Source organism: Gobio gobio, assembly GCF_949357685.1.
Source record: "Gobio gobio genome assembly, chromosome: 2".
Classification (NCBI taxonomy): domain Eukaryota; kingdom Metazoa; phylum Chordata; class Actinopteri; order Cypriniformes; family Gobionidae; genus Gobio; species Gobio gobio.
Window position 1 is genome coordinate 64,150,116 of NC_137098.1, and position 17,146 is coordinate 64,167,261.

The 17,146-nt window shown below is 42.3% G+C and overlaps 1 protein-coding gene across 1 annotated transcript in view; it reads left to right on the forward strand.

The window, feature by feature from the left end:
* The window catches only part of LOC307143140 (3'-5' exoribonuclease HELZ2), a 51,396-nt gene that overhangs the window by 21,489 nt on the left and 12,761 nt on the right, over window positions 1-17,146 (forward strand). The window contains exons 5-6 of the mRNA XM_079844444.1: window positions 13,809-13,979; window positions 14,412-14,556. Coding sequence (XP_079700570.1) covers window positions 13,809-13,979; window positions 14,412-14,556 — 316 coding nt within the window. The remainder of the gene's footprint in view (window positions 1-13,808; window positions 13,980-14,411; window positions 14,557-17,146) is intronic.

Below are 17,146 nucleotides of genomic sequence, written 5' to 3' on the forward strand. Positions count from 1 at the left end.
GAGGGAGAGAGAGAGAGAGAGAGAGAGAGAGGGAGGGAGAGAGAGAGAGAGAGAGAGAGAGAGAGAGGTTTAGAAATACTTTATCTTTTACTTTTTACTTGTTACAAACATGATGTCTTAAAAAACAAAACCATTTTACCATTTTAAAAAAAACATTTTACCATTTTTAAAACCCTAAAACCAACTGATCATCATGTACAACACATAAAACCTCCTTAAAACACCATGTTTCACAAAAAGCAGGAATATTATTGGTAAGACTGTAATATGCAAACTCAGTTCTCAATCTTGCTGCCACCATCCACATCAGCATCACTTTAGGATCCGTCGCCGCCACCCCTAGACCTTTATTCTTCCTGGTTTTCCGTATAGCCATTTTTGCTGTCCCTATTAAATAGTTCAATAAAACTACTCTCTTCCTTAAAACAAAACTATACTTCAACCCTCCAATAAAAACCTGATCATTAAAATCCCCTGTAAAACCATTAAACCAAATGTTTAGTAACTGAAAAAGATTATTTAATCTACCACATTTTAAAAACAGATGTTCTAAATCTTCTCCCTCACCACAAAACCTGCACTGCCCCCCCACTGCTGGATTCAGGTGTGCCACGTGTCTGTCTGTAGCTATGGCCCCGTGGATGATCCTCCACTGCAGATCAGCAGTACGCTTCTCTACAGGTGGTTTATACAGGGTCCTCCACCTGTCCCGCACAAGGAATTCTGGTCCCAACAAACCTGGCCATCTGGAGGCTTTCTGTCGCTTTAGTGACCGCTGATGCATCACTTTAACCGTAGAGTGATAGAGCGCCTTCTTTGAAACATTGTCCAAATACTCCAGTTGAGGAGTCAGAGAGTTCAGGATTGAGTTGGCGACTTCACCCTCGTCCTCGTCACTTATTTGCAGTGAAATGCCAATCCTTGGAAATTCTGGTTTGCCACTATGGTTATCCATTTGTCCTCTTGCCATGTTCTCTCCATACATGTTTTTTACCACCATGGAAATTTCTTCAATCAATTTAGATGCAAGTCTCTGTGACTGTAGGCCCGTAATTCCTTGAATAACTCCCACTGCTTTCCATCCATCGTTATCCATGAGTTGACCCAGCTTCACAATCCCCTTCCCAATGAGACATGTTTTGACAGTCACTGATGATAAAAGTCTTGTCTGGATCATATTGTTAAAAAATAAAGGTTCCTCCGGAGCCCATTGAGCAGAACTGCTCCGATCTCTGTCCACTTTAAAAACACTCCTCCACACATAAAACATTGTCTGATAAAAAGGTGTAATTCCAGAAAGATTCATTTCTTCCAATCTCATTAAAAACAGGTGTTTGTCCAGTCCGAGACCCCCTGCCCTCTGTAAAATGGCACACGCAGTATGGGTCCACAACAAATCTTTGTGATACAAGAGTCTCTTTGCTGCTTGCAGTCTAAAAGCATTGATCCTGCTCTTGACATCCACCAGTCCATGTCCTCCTTCACAGACTGGCAAGTAGATCCCCGATGCCCGGATCCAGTGCTCACCACTCCAGAAGAAGTTCACCAGCTTTCTTTGTATTTCACATATGACTTCTTCCGGTGGATCCAGGACGGCACACCTGTGCCACAGGACAGAAGCTGCCAGGTTGTTAGCAACCAGAACTCGACCTCTGTAGGACAACTGTGGTAATAGCCATTCCCACTTAGACAACCGGCTAGACACCTTCTCCAGCAAACCCTCCCAATTCTTCACCTGATACTGCGCACTACCAATAAAAACCCCTAAAACCTTTAACCCTTCTCTTCCCCACCTTAAGCCACCTGGAAGTGTTGGACATCCCGTCTCTTCCCACCTGCCTATAATATACCCCACACTTTTCTCCCAGTTCACTTTTGCTGTAGATGCCTTTTCATATAAATTAATGTTTTTGTTTAGTCTTCTAATGTCTTCCTGCCTTGTAATAAAAACAGTGATGTCGTCTGCATAAGCTGATAATACAAAATTCGCACTTTTACCCCCATTCTGAATCTCTACACCTTTTAGGTCTTTTTTCAGTCTGTGTAACAACGGTTCAATCATCAGACTGTATAACTGACCAGATAACGGACAGCCCTGTCGAATCCCTCGACCAATAGGAACGGGAGCGCTTAGACCCCCACCAGCCTTAACCATAATAAATACATCAGAATATAACAACTTTACATATGATAACATCATTTCACCAAACCCAAAGTTTTTTAAAACATTAAAAAGATACCCATGATCAACCCTATCAAAGGCCTTTTCCTGATCTAATGATAAAATACCCAGATTAATATTATTAAGATGGCTAAAATCAACTAAATCTCTTAACAAATAAATATTATCTAAAATTGACCTCTCTGGGACACAGTACGTTTGCTCTTTCTCAATTAAAAACTGTAAACAATGTTTGATTCTGTTAGAAAGACATTTGGATAAAATCTTATAGTCCAAGCATAAAAGAGACACTGGTCTCCAGTTCTTCAGGCAGCATAAATCCCCTTTTTTTGGGAGCAAAGATAAAACTGCACGGCGACAGCTTACAGGTAGTAACTTTTCTTTTAAACAACTTAAAAATACTTCATGTAAATCCTCTCCTATAATATTCCAAAAGTGTTTATAAAACTCCACAGGCAGTCCATCTATTCCCGGAGAGCGCCCCGAGGACAGCTGCTGCACCGCCTCCGTTAGCTCCTTAAAACTGATCTCATTGTCCAGCCATTCCTTCTGTTCATCAGGTAACTTTGGCAAGTCTTGGAGTAATTCCGCAGCACTGTTAGAGTCACAAGGTTCTTTGCTGTATAGCTTCCCATAAAAGTCAACTGCCATTCTTTTTATTTCCACTGGGTCAGTCGTTATGGATCCATCAGTACGTCGCAGGTGAAACGTGTTTTTGTTGTACATTTTTCTTCTCTAAATTAAAAAAATAGGAAGTGGGAGCATCCATGTCTTTGATGGAGCAGTATCTTGCTCTGATCAGCGCCCCCTTCGTCTGTTCCTGTAAAAAAGATCCAAGCTCCATTCTTTTCTTTTTCAGAAAGTCCTTCTGCACCGCTCCAGTATCATCCATAAGGCTTTTTTCTAATTTCATAATGTCTTCCTCCAGTCCTTTTATTATTGTTTTAATACGTGATGAAGAATGCTGGGTATAGTTCTGACAAAAGACTCGTATTTGAGCTTTACCCACGTCCCACCACTGGCTCAGACTCTCAAAAGAACTCTTCTTCACTCGCCATTCATCCCAAAACAATCTAAATCTTTCAGTAAACAAAGCATCTTGTAAAAGTTTGGTGTTAAGATGCCAATAATAAGTTGTGCTTGACAGTTCTTTCAGATTTAAAACTAGACTAACCATATGATGGTCTGAAAAGCCATTGGGCGAATGAAAAACATTTGCTACTCTATTATTCCATGTTTTTTTAAGATAAAAACGGTCCAATCGAGCCCCACAAATCACATTGTCAGTCACTTTAACCCATGTGTACTGCCTTTCCTTCTTATTCCTCATTCTCCATACATCCATCAAACCATTTTTTCCTATTATTTTAGAAAGTGCTAAGCTGGATTGGTGATGTGGTTCCACCCCATTCCTATCAACAGTAAAATCCGTTGTACAGTTCCAGTCTCCCCCCAGAACAACACACACACCATCATTAATCTTCTTTAACGTCTCATTTAGTTTTATAAAAAACTTCACCCTTTCCGACCCGTTATTTGGGGCATAAACATTAACAAAAGCAAACAAAAAACCACAAAACTCTATCTTTGTTAATAAAATCCTCCCTTTCTCAATTTCCTCCACAGCTAAAATGTTAAAATTCATGTTCTTTGAGAATAAAATAGCAACCCCAGCACTATTGCTTGAGCCATGATTTAAAACCAGCTTCCCCCCCCACCACATACCCCACTCCACCTCATTATTAACGTCAGTGTGTGTTTCCTGTAGGAAAGCAACATTAATTTGTTTTATCTTTAAAAATTCTGAAACTACTGCTAATTTCTTCCTATCTCTACCCCCGTTTATATTTAAGGAGCCAACCTTCAGACACTCCATAGAGAAGAGAAAGAGAGAAAGAAGGGACAGAAACAGAAGAACCCATAGTGAAAAAGACACTCTCTGTAACTTATCCATTTTTTTTTTTAATTATTCGAAGCACTAGACCTGCCTTGACGTAACTTCGTTAAAATTTTCTTTAAACGAAATCTCTTTTTCTTGCTTAGCTCATCAAAGCTTACTGTTCTTTGCAACAAAGTGGCTGAAGCAATAAATCTATCCACATCCGGGAAAAAATCACTGACTTCCACCACTTTCCCAAAAGTAACATCCAAAAAATCATTTATTTCTTGCAGTGTGTAAACATTTTCCACAACCTGGGAACCAACTTCAGAACCATCTGAAAAAACATCATCGTTATCATTACTCATTATAGACCCCTGTGATGTTTCAATTCCATTTCCACCATCCTCAACAATCACCACTTCTCCGCTTACTCCTGCCATAACCTCACCTTCATCTGCCATCACCAAATCCTCTCCAATCACTGTTTTTCCACTTCCTCCCACCGTAACCTCACCTTCATTTGCATCACCAAATCCTCACCAATCACTATTTCTCCACTTCCTCCCACCGTAACCTCACCTTCATCTGTCATCCCCCTTCCCTCAGTATTTTTATTTTTATCCATAGTAGCAATAGACCTCACCTCACCTACAACACCAGCAGCACCACCACCATCACCATCACCACCATCATCATCATCCTCATGCACCTCACTCTCCACCTGAGGCTGTTCTTCCCCTTCCTTTGATCCCTCACCTGCAGCATCCGCACCCTGCTGTGTATTCTCCCTGTCCTGACCTTTGTGTGGACACACCACCCTCTTATGCCCAACGTCTCCACATACAAAGCATTTCATGTTTCCACTACTCGCATACACCTGATAAGATTTCCCTTCATGCCACAGTCTAAAAGAAACATTCAAATCCGGTTCACTCAGAAACATAAAAACTTGTCGCCTGAATGATAATACATGCTTTAAAGCCGCATTTTTACACCCAAGTGAAATCATTTTGATCGGGCTAGCGAACTTCCCGTAGCTCGCCAGAGATCGCTCAATCACGCTGTTTTTATTGAAAGGCGGAACATTTGAAATTGTAACTCTCATCGTCGGTGTAACCAGCGGTGAAACGGTAATAAAAGTGCCACTTACCACAACACCGCTGCTTATCAGCCGACTGACCAAGACTTCCTCCTTCACAAAGATCACTACTGCCTTGTTCATACGGGAGGCCGAGCAGATGTTCTCGTACCCGATCTGCTCGCCCGCCGCCAGTAACACATCCTCCACTGTGACGCCAGGTTCAACCACACACCTGACGGCATGCGGAGCGAGAGAGACGCCGCTCCACTCTCAGGGAGGGACGCCATCCCGACTCCGCCACACCTTACACCAAACTATAACTTACCTTTCCTAACTTAATCAATAACCTAATCCATTATAACCTCAAAGTAAAGAGAAAAGATAAAGAAAAAAAACAAACACTCTCACCGTGTTCACCCTCACACGCACTCACGCACTCACAAACTCCCAGCATGCACCAGAGAGAGAGAGAGAGAGAGAGAGAGAGAGAGAGAGAGAGAGAGATTTTTGAGATTTTATACATACTTTATTAAAACAATACTAAAAGACAACACTCAATCACATTAAATCAACACACTCTTGAAGATTAAATTATTCTCTACAACAGAGCAGAGCACATCCTTATGACACCATACATTGGAAAATTTTCCTAGATCGTTCATCAAACTGTAATAATTAAAATCTATTCTCAAACGAGCTTTCAACATTTTGACAAATACAAAAACAGCATCATCATCTGCAGAACCTTCAACCTTATTTCGTCTACTCATATACACAGCCATCTTTGCTGTTCCCAATATGAAATTAAAGAGTTGACACTGCTCCCTCTTTTTTTGGGAATACCTGTAACCCAAAATAAACAACTGTTTGGAAAAAACTACACCAAACAATTTAAAAAGATCTTCCAACATAGAGAACAGTGGCAAAAGACGACAACAGTCCATATAACAGTGAAAAACTGTCTCACGAAGAGTACAAAAAGGGCTGTCATGATTAACATCAGAGTTTAAAACAGAGATAAAAGCATTAACAGCCACGGCTGTATGTAAAACCCTCCATTGCAAGTCAGCAACCTTCTTCACCAATGGAGGTTTATACAGCGCTCTCCATTCAGGTCCAACACCATCAATCAAACCCAAGCGAGCTCTCCATGGGGTGTCAATTCTACCATTTAATTTATCTTTGTTCAGAGTTTTAACAATCAATCTGTATAACAATTTCTTGTCAACATCCTGTACCGACATAATGGAATTATCGGTTTCTAAAAGAAAACCTGAACAGTCCTTAAAATCTGGGAGAACCTTCACCAAAGGAAAAATGTCATCAACACTAGGTTGAACAGAGCCATCACAATAAAAATGCAACAGCGTGAGTTCAGAGTCTGTTAAAGTTTCTTTCCACTTTTTGAGCAACAAGGCAATGATTCGAACAGAATGCACCTTTAGATGAGAGGCAAGGATAGGAGCACTGTCCATGTTTGCACCTGTAAACTGAATAACATGTCCCAAAGTCACTACATTAGACATACAAAACTGTCTGAGTAAACTGGGACCTATTTGACAGGTTGCACTCAAACGAGTTCCATACACAACTGGCTCTTGGAGAAGCCAATACAGTGAACTGTGATGTTCTGCTCTCTCAGTCTTAAACAGATTCCAAACTTTGAACAGTCCACGGTAAAAACTTGGTAATCCACTGGTGTTGAGTTGCTTTAGATCCATCAGAAACAGTGCTCTATTTAGTCCAAGTCCACCAAGTTGATTCAAAATAGTACATGTCAGCGGTCTCCATACCAGATCTGTGGGACCACACAGAAACCTCTGCACAAACTGGAACCGAAAAGTTGCCCCTCTGCTGCTCAGATGAATTAAGCCCTGTCCTCCTTCATCTTTTGGCAAAAATAATACACTTTGAGGTTTCCAATGCAGACGATCCCAAAAGAAATCAACAAGACGTGCCTGAATCTTTGACAGCAGATCTGGAGGAGGATCAACACATGATAGGCGATGCCATAAAGTGGATGAAATCAGATTATTAATAACAAGAACTCGACCTCTGTAAGACATTTTTGGTAAAATCCACTTCCATCTTGCAAAACGACCTTTAACCTTCTCAAGAACATCCCAGTTTTTAAGGACAAAGGTTTCATCACCCAGAAACACACCTAGGTATTTTAAACCCCCCTCTGTCTTCCAATTCAATCCCACAGGCAATTGCAACTTTCTTTTCATTACTCCCCCTGTACTGAGAGCTTCGCTTTTGCCCCAGTTTACTCTGGCTGAGGAAATTATGCCAAATTGAGTTAACACCTTTGTTAGCATTTCAATATCCTTCTGATTATCCACCATAATGACTAAATCATCTGCATACGCAGATAACTTTAGAGGCATATCACACCCTGGTAACATCACACCTTTTAAAACAGATCTAAGTTTGTGTAATAACGGTTCAAAAGCCAGAGAATATAACATGCCAGACAGGGCACAACCCTGTCTGATTCCCCGCTGGACCTGAAAAGGAGCGCTCAAAACACCATTAATCTTTAAAACACTCTGAACATCACAATACAAAGTCTTGATTTTATTGATAAAACCAGTAGTAAAACCAAAAGCAGTCATTGTTTGCCATAAATATTCGTGTTCCACACGATCGAAAGCTTTTTCCTGATCAATAGAAATGATTCCCATTTCAAGGCCAAAAAGCTTAGAGATTTCTAACAAGTCTCGAATGAGAACAATATTGTCAGAAATCAACCTTCCAGGGATATAGTACGTCTGATTAGGATAAACAACTTGTTCCATCACTTTACTCAGTCTACTTGCCAACACTTTAGAGAGTATCTTATAATCCGTGCAAAGCAGGGACACAGGTCTCCAGTTTTTTATGAACTGAAGGTCACCTTTTTTTGGCAGCAGGGTAAGAACTGCCCTTCTGCAACTTAAAGGCAGACGTTCATTGGCTAGACTATCGTTCAATACTGCCAAAAGATCTTCACCAATTAAAAACCAAAAAAATTTATAAAAATCAACAGGGAGGCCATCTAACCCAGGAGATTTTCTGCTTTGCATACACTGCAAAGCTTCATGAAGCTCATCCAGGGAAATATCTGTTTCCAAAACTGTATTGCTCTCTTGTTTAACCTGGGGAAGACCAGTGTAAAAACTCTGAACCATCACCTCTTCTCCTTGGTGCTCACATTTATACAAATCACTGTAAAAACTCACTGCATGTCTACGAATAGCAGCATGATCAGACATCACATGTCCAGAATCAGACTTTAAACTATGAATAAGTCTCTTTTGACCATTTTTACGCTCCAAACCAAAGAAAAAGTGTGATGGAACATCCATTTCTACCACATTCTTAAAACAGGACCTAATCAGAGCCCCTTGTGCGGATACCCCAAGCAAGTTAGTTAACACAGACTTTTTAAACTCAAGAGCTTCAAAATAACATTGTTCTTTTGTGACCTCAGCTAAAGTCTGGAGTTCTTCCACTTCAGACTCCAGATCTTTCACTGACTACATCAAGACTTTAGTGACGTTACAATGATATTGCTGACACAACTGTTTTGTTTGGACTTTTCCCAAGTCCCACCAATGTTGTAAAGACATAAACTCATTTTTTGTACTTTGATGATTTTTCCAAAAAGATACAAAAATATCTTTAAAATGTTTATCTTCTAGTAAAGCTGTATTAAAGTGCCAATAGGCACTACTTGGCTTTACACATGTCAAAAAGACACAAACCACAACAAGTGAGTGATCAGAAAACCCAACAGGGCTAATAAAACAGTTTTTAACAACGTTAACATGATATTTAAAACAATAAAAACGATCAAGTCTGGCCATGGACAATAAATTATCTTTACAATGAGTCCAGGTATACTGTCTTTGATTGCCATGCAACCCTCTCCACACATCATACAATTCATGAGTCTCTAACAATTGAATGAGACGGGTACGAGAGGCAGAATGAGGCTCTACATGATTTCGATCAAGCCTATTCTCTGTGCAATTCCAGTCCCCACCTATAAATAAAACTCTTTATCATTACAATCTCTAATAACATCATTTACATTCTCCAAAAAAGTCAATCTCTCTTTTCCAACAGCAGGAGCATATACAGTAATAAACACAATTTGTACATTTTCATATTTTACTCTGACTTTTAACAAACGACCTTTAATAATTTCTTCACATTCAATAGATTGAGGATTAAAACTTTTGGAAAAAAGAACACCCACTCCACAACTATTACTTGTTTTATGACTTAGGAAAACGTCACCCTCCCATTCTCTCTTCCAGTCAACTTCATTATCAATTGTACTGTGTGTCTCTTGTACAAAGATAATGTCCAGTTTTTTAAGGGAGCATAGTTTGAAACATGAAGCTCTTTTTCTTTCGTCTCTAGCTCCATTTAAATTCAAACTGCCTATTTTTAACTCACTCATCAAACAAAAGAAAAAAAGAAAAACAAAAGAAAAAACAAAGAAAGACAAATGAAAAAAATTACTAAACATAATCACCATATTCTAACTGCCTTTTAACCTTCAAAACAAGTTTCTTTAAACGATAAATCTCTTGGTCAGTAAAAACTTTCTCCCCTTCACTTTCAGAACTTTTTTGAAAATTCTTAACTGAATCAATGAAAAGTTGCAGATCAGGAAACACACTCTCAATCTTCACATTCCTAGCTCCTTTAGTACTCCTAAGAAACTTCTTAATGCTCAACATAGAGTAGCCACTTCCTTCCAGGGGCAAAGACTGCGACTGCGAGGAAGCTAAAGAATCTACATCAGTCTACCTCAACATCCCTATCAAGAGACTGAGAACAATCATGAAGGGGAAACCTTTTCATTTTTTCAGAGGATTGAAAAACATCTCTATTTTTCCTTTTCTTAACATTATCTTTAACAGATTTGTCATCTACAAGCATCTCGCTTTCTTCATCTACAGAGCAATCCTCCTCTAATTCCTTCTGTGTGCTAGTACTGGCCTCCTGCTCAATCTCAACAACAAGCTGTTGACTGTTCTCAACAAAATCAGTTTGAACGACTGGAGAGGGAACCTGAAAAAACTCTCTATTTTCCTGTATTGAGCTTTTATTTTGTTCAAGCCTCTGAACTTTGTGTGATTGTTTCGATTCTTTTACATTTGATTCGTTCATTTTTTTCCCCTGAAACTCATTCAATTCATTCTGTTTTTGTCCCTGAAATTCGTTTTGTCCATTCTGTTTTTGTATTTGGAATGTATTTAAATCATCCAACCTTTTTTCTTGAGTTTCATTTGACTCACTCAGATTTTGCCCCTGAGATTCATTTTCACTCTGTTTTTGCCCCCGAGTTTCATTTATCTCATTTTGTCTGTTTGTTTTGTCTGTTTTTTTCCCCTGAAATTCATTAGATTCTTTTTGCTTTTGTCTCTGAGCTTTACTTGACTCACCCTGCTCTACATTCTTATTATTAATCTCAGCATTGGATTTTTCTGGACAGGCTCGTATGATGTGACCCTCCACTCCACATCCGAAACATTTCATCTTTTCAGAGGTTACATAAACGTTATAATCATAATCATCCACTCTGAACTTGAAAACTAAATTTAACTCTTCATTGTTGTTCTTTAGAATCATAAAAACTTGCCTTCTAAATGAAACAACATGTCTCAAATGCGGAGATTTACAGCCAAGAGAGATCGTTCTGATCGGTGACATCAGCTGTCCGTGTCTCGAGAGCTCTCGCTCTAACATTTCATTACTAATAAACGGAGGAACTTGCGACAAAATTATCTTTTTTGCCGGATTAACGTGTGGCACCGCATTAACCAAAACATCTCGAATCGTTACACCTTGCTCAACAATTGTTGCAACTTTATCAAAACTATCCACAAATATCACAACTCCATTGTTCATCCTAGACGCGGATTTAACGCCATCGTATCCAACAACCCCGCCGACTGCTAACGCGCAATCCTCCACAGAACACTCCACAGTCGGACAAAGCTTAAACGCATGCTGACGTGTGAGCGTCTCCAGCCCCACACCTGCAACTCCACGAACCGGCATGACTCCTGGTTACACCGGTTGTCGCCGTCACCACAATAAACTGACCACTTAAACTATACCACTAAAATAAACAAATCCCCTAAACATAAAAAACAGTTGGAAGAAAAAGAGAAGAAAAAAACACTCACGCCACAAACACACTCCCACGATCGCATCCACTCACTCAACTTCCGCTCAGAGAGAGAGAGAGAGAGAGAGAGAGAGAGAGAGGGAGAGAGAGGCTTTAGAAAAGAGAAGAGAGAAAGAGCCAGAGCAAGGAAGCTCCAGCGAAAAGAAGAGCCAGAGAGCAGGCCACAAGAAGAGAGACAGCCAGAGAATAACAGAGCGAGAGCAACAGTTGCAATCTTCTTTTATCCCTTCCTTGATCATGTGACCAAAACCCAAACATGAGACATTCAAACTGACCAATCAGATAATTACAACTTCCCTCACTGTACTAGAGGTGACACACATTGTGGCCTACAGCCCTTGAGGACTATCAACACCTCTTTCTCTAGAAATTCCAAATGGCCCTTGTGGTAAGAAAGATGGGGGTTTAAGTCTTTAAGGCCAAGTCTTTAAGGGGGTTTAAGGCGTGATGATTCCAATCTTTCGAATATTTCGATCTAATATGACCCCTGACCTGTAAAGTTCCCAGAATAATAATCATACACTGTTTGTTAATTGGCCAGAGGAGAACTGGCATCCATAACTGAACCTGGTTTCTCCCAAGGTTTATTTTTCTCCATTATGCCTCTGATGGAGTTTTGGTTCCTTGCCACTGTCCCCTTTGGCTTGGCTTGCTCAGTTGGGGACACTCAATTTTCAAAAAACTCAAAAAACAAAATATCCAAATAAATTTCATTACTAAACTAAATTAAATACATCAACTAAATTACTGATCTGCCCATATTGTCACTGTATGATAATTACAGCTGATGATATCACCGTTTTCCCCAGAGCGGCTGTATAGCCGAATAAAATTCTGTTGTTTTCCTGTTTAACACTGTGAAGCTGCTTTGAAACAATCTGCATTGTAAAAAGCGCTATATAAATAAAGTTGACTTGACTTGACTTTAAACAGTAAAGCAAATGTCTTTGTTCATTTTCAATCCTACAGTGTACTCATGTGCCACACACCATACTAGGGATGCAACAATACAGTTAGTCCACGGTTCAATACATACCTCAGTTTTTAACCACGGTTTTCGGTTCAGTTCGGTTCTGATGGCTTGTCACATCAGTTTTTTGCTATTCGATTCTTAAGCGACAGGAACAGCAAGAGGTTAAAGAAAAAAAAGACTATTTTTTAATTGCAGTACTCTTTCATTTTAATTAAAAGAATTGAAAAACTTTACTTAAACTTAAAACTTTACTTAAAAAACCCTTGTACACATTCCTAGTGTATATTGTATATATATATATATATATATATATATAAAAAAAAAAAAAAAAAAAAAAAAAAAAAAAAAAAAATATATATATATATATATATATATATATATATATATATATATATATATATATATATATATATATATATATATATATATATATATATATATATTTATAAAGATTTACACTGGCAGCTCAGAGCTGTACAGCAGCATTTAAGTATGAAATTGACTGAATAAATGTAAAAATAAAACACTACACAGACTTCACTATAAAATATAAACTGATTCTTATTAAAGCTACTGTATTCAAGTTTTTCAGTCAAGAGCAGTGAGTGATTTTCTTATTGTCTTTTGTTGTTGTATTAACATTAAATAGATAGTTCACTCAAAAATGAGAAATGAATACAGGTTTGGAACAATATTAGAGTGAGTAAATAATTACATCATTTTAGAGGTGAACTGTCCCTTTAAGGATCGCGTGTTGACTATAGGCTGCGCTGCTGTCAATTTGCTTTCAAGACCTGCGTGTTCTGTCGATTTGTCCTACCTTGTCAGATTTTGCTACCTCCCATTAAAACAGTAGGTAGCACAATTCGACAGCAAAAAATGCTGCCTATCAGATTGTGCTACCAGCATCATATTCATCTGATTTGAGGATTTATTAATATCCATACCTACTCCTACCCTGAACCTACCCTTAAAACTATGTAAATATTTTAAATAAATAAATATTAAATATGGATGTAAAATGCTACCTATCAGATTGTGCTACCAGAATCATATTAATGTGATTTGCTTTATTAATATCCATTAATATCCATACCTACCCCTATCCCTACTCTAAACCACCCTTAAAATGTAAATATAAAAAATAAAAATAAAAAATATTGATGTGGGCATGCACAGTAAGCCTTGGTAGGACAATCTGACGGGTAGGATGAAATGTCAGGACACCTGCAAGGCTTTAAAAGCATGCGAATAATGAACTTTCGTGATTTTGAAAAACTATAGTGTTCCGTGAGTATAACTCTACCACTAACGTGTGATGTGAATGTATGTCGCGTTTTTCAGTGTATTGGGATGGAGGCAAATGATAGAATTTGTAGAAAAATACTTAATTAAATGCAAAACCGATGCGTATTGAACCGTGAAGGCTGTACCGAACGGTTCAATATTAAATTGAGAATTGTGGCATCCCTACACCATACATATTTTCATCCACAGGTACAGGGAAAACTGTGGTTGGTATTCACATTGTTTACCAGTTTTTCAAGAAGAACAAAGACTTTCTGGCCTCTTCCGAATCTTCCAAGTCAACCCCTGATCAGAAACCCCCCAAAACGCCTGCCATCCTGTACTGTGGACCTTCGAACAAGTCTGTGGACATTGTTGCAGGTGAGTTGTGTGGTGGTCTTTTTTTATAGATAGCAGACCCTAGTCTGATTATGCACACAAATGTAGCACTATCGAGGTTTTATAAGGCCAGAAGCATACAGTATGCAAGCGTGCAAATGTTTGGCAAATGCATTGATTTTCAAGGGAATAATAGCATGATAATCAAATGTCTGTGCCAGTGATTGTGCTGTTATACAGGTTGCTAGCTATAAACATGTGGACAATTGAGAAATGTGTGCTGTTTGTACAAAAAAGAAAACAGCATGAAAGAAGACGGTTTACTTTTATGAACTGCGTTCTGACTCTTCTCAGAATGCAAAGCAGAGTAAAATCAAACTTGTGTGAAGCATTGGCATTTACATGCATGCATAGAGTATGTTTCATGCTCTATTACAGTCTGTACTCACATTACCCTTTGATCTTGTGTCCCAGAACAGTTGCTAAAACTCAGGGGAGTCCTAAAGCCTCTGAGAATCTACTGTGATCAGATGGAAATGCGTGAATTTCCATATCTGGGCAGTAACCTGAAGCTTTGCCGCAGATCCCTCCGTGATGAAAAACCAAAGGTGGAGCTCAGGTAAGAGCTTCCTGTTTGGACAGAAATCGGACAGAAATGGTAGAGGAAAAGCAAGCCAATGCCCTTGTGCACAGATGTTAAGGTGTTTGATATCATTTGTGTTGTTCTATTTGGTGATGCTAGATCCCTAAATAGTTCAGTTCCCATTCAGTCGGTCACGTTCGACGTACGTCGGACGTACCGACGAATTGGGATCCCTTCTGGGAGCCCCTATCAGCTTCGAGCTATCTAGAACCGGCCAATGGACAATTGGCGTGCGAGATTTGCATCTCGCGCCCCGCCCCGCGCCGCGGGTATAAACAGGAAGCGAGAGCGAATGCACGCTGTCATTCACTTCGGAGCCACACAGGCATATGAAGAGGACTCACTCATCTGTTAGACGAGTATTTTCGCTGCTACAGCAAGAGAAACTAGACCGGAGAGGACCAGAGGAGGACGCGTGTTGGAGAAACGGCACCTTTCAGCGGGACCGCGCTGACTCATCCAGCTGCTGAGAGAGCAGAGAAAACTGCTGTTTTCACAGCAACAAATTTCTGTTGGTCTGGTTGGGCGTTTTCCCTGTTTGAGTACAGGCATGGCCTGCACACAATCCCGTGTGCTGTCGCGTTTCCCCCTGAGTGCTTCAGCACAGAGCGTTTCCTCACAAAAAGAGTTCACGGGTGACGTGCCGTCCTTTTCAGGATGTCTTACCACCCGTGCGTTTCTGGATGCGGTCGTTCCCTGTCCCCTGCTGACGGTCACAATCGCTGTCTCACGTGTTTGGGCACACAGCACGCTGAGGCGGCGTTTGTGGATGGTTCATGTTCCCACTGCGGGAACATGACCATCTCGGAGCTAAGATCGAGACTCTCCTACCTCCGGGCTTGGGGAGTCCCCTTACCCATCCCACGAACCAGGGCTGCCCCTAACCCGGGCGGACCTGCTTCTTTGGATGGCCAGGGTGATCTGAGGATCACGTTTAGGGCAAACCCGGCGAGTGAATCTCCGCAGGCCCCTATTCCCTCTGCTCCGCAGCCGGTAGAGCCTCCAGGAGAACCTGCTGGACCCTCCCACGGGAGACCAGTGGTGACTTTTGGAGCTCCAGCGGACGAACAGATGTCAATCGCTGCATCGGAGGGGGAGTTTCAGTCCTCGGGGGATGAAGGGTCAGTTGTACTGCCTCCCTCTGGGAGAGTGGCAACGGCTGCCCCGGACCCTGAGATGGCTGCTATGCTTGCCCGGGCCGCCGAAAGGGTTGGGCTCGAGTGGAACCCTCCACCGTGTCCGAACCCTCTAGGTTGGACGATTGGTTCCTCGGGGTGGGTCGCGCTGGTTCTCAGCGTCCCGCTCCGACACCTTTCTTCCCGGAGGTGCATGAGGAGCTCACGAGGTCGTGGACGGCACCTTTTTCTGCCAGAAACCGGCCGAGTGACTCCTCCCCCCTCACTACCCTCGACGGCGGGCCAGCCAAGGGTTACGTGGGGATCCCGCCAGTGGAGCACGCCGTCGCGATGCAACTGTGTCCGGCGACCGCCTCTAACTGGCGCGGTGACCCACGTCTCCCGTCCCGGGCCTGTAAGTTCTCTTCCGGTCTGACCGGGAAGGCTTACAAGGCCTGCGGACAGGCTGCGTCCGCCTTGCATGGCATGGCGTTGCTTCAGGTCCACCAGGCCCAAGCATTCCTTGACATGCACGAGGGTAGGCCTGACCCAGAGCTCCTCCGGGAGCTCCGGACGGCGACGGACCTCGCCTTCCGGGCGACGAAAGTCACCGCCCGTGCCATCGGTCAGGCGATGTCCACGCTTGTGGTCCAGGAGCGTCATCTCTGGCTGAACCTGGCTGACATGAGGGAGACCGATAAATATCAGTTCCTGGACTCCCCCATCTCGTCAGCTGGGTTATTCGGCGACGCGGTCGAGAGCTTTGCCCAGCAGTTCTCGGCCGCCCAGAAGCAGACGGAGGCGATTAAACACATCCTGCCCCGGCGGCCCGCTGCTGCCTCCACCCCGCCGCCGCCGGCAGCGCCTCCGACTACTCGTCGCCGAGGACGTCCACCCGCCGCCGCCTCCGCCCCCGCCAAGGCGCCGCAGCAGCCTTCCACCAGCCGTCGGCGTGGGGCCGGCCGTGGGAAGGACGTCCAGCCCGCTCAGGCCGCCGCCAAGCCAGGTGGCAAGCGTCGTCACAAGCGGCCCTGAGACGGGCCACCCAGAGATGGAGGAAACTGCTCTGAGGGAGATGGCTGCAGCACCACTCCTTCCCCCGGAGGAGGGCCGGGGGAAAATCTTTTGTTTGTCTGTTCCGCCGCTGGCCCCAGTGCCAGCGGCACCCAAAACTTCAATAAAAGAGCAGTTTCCAATATCTCTGGGTGCCAAGAGAGCGCGCTTGGCGGTGGTCGACGCTTCCATGCCTCGCCACCCTCAAGTACCTCTCCCGTCGCCAGCAGGGGACGCCGGCTGTCGGGACGCACACAAGCGGCCTCCCCACACTCGCACGTCCCCTCCGCGGATGCAGGTAAGTGTTGCACAGCACACTCAGATCCCGCTTCGGGCCGCTCCCATGCCGTCCGAGCCGGATCCCTGCGTTCCGCCTCGCTGCCCCGCTGCGGGTATGT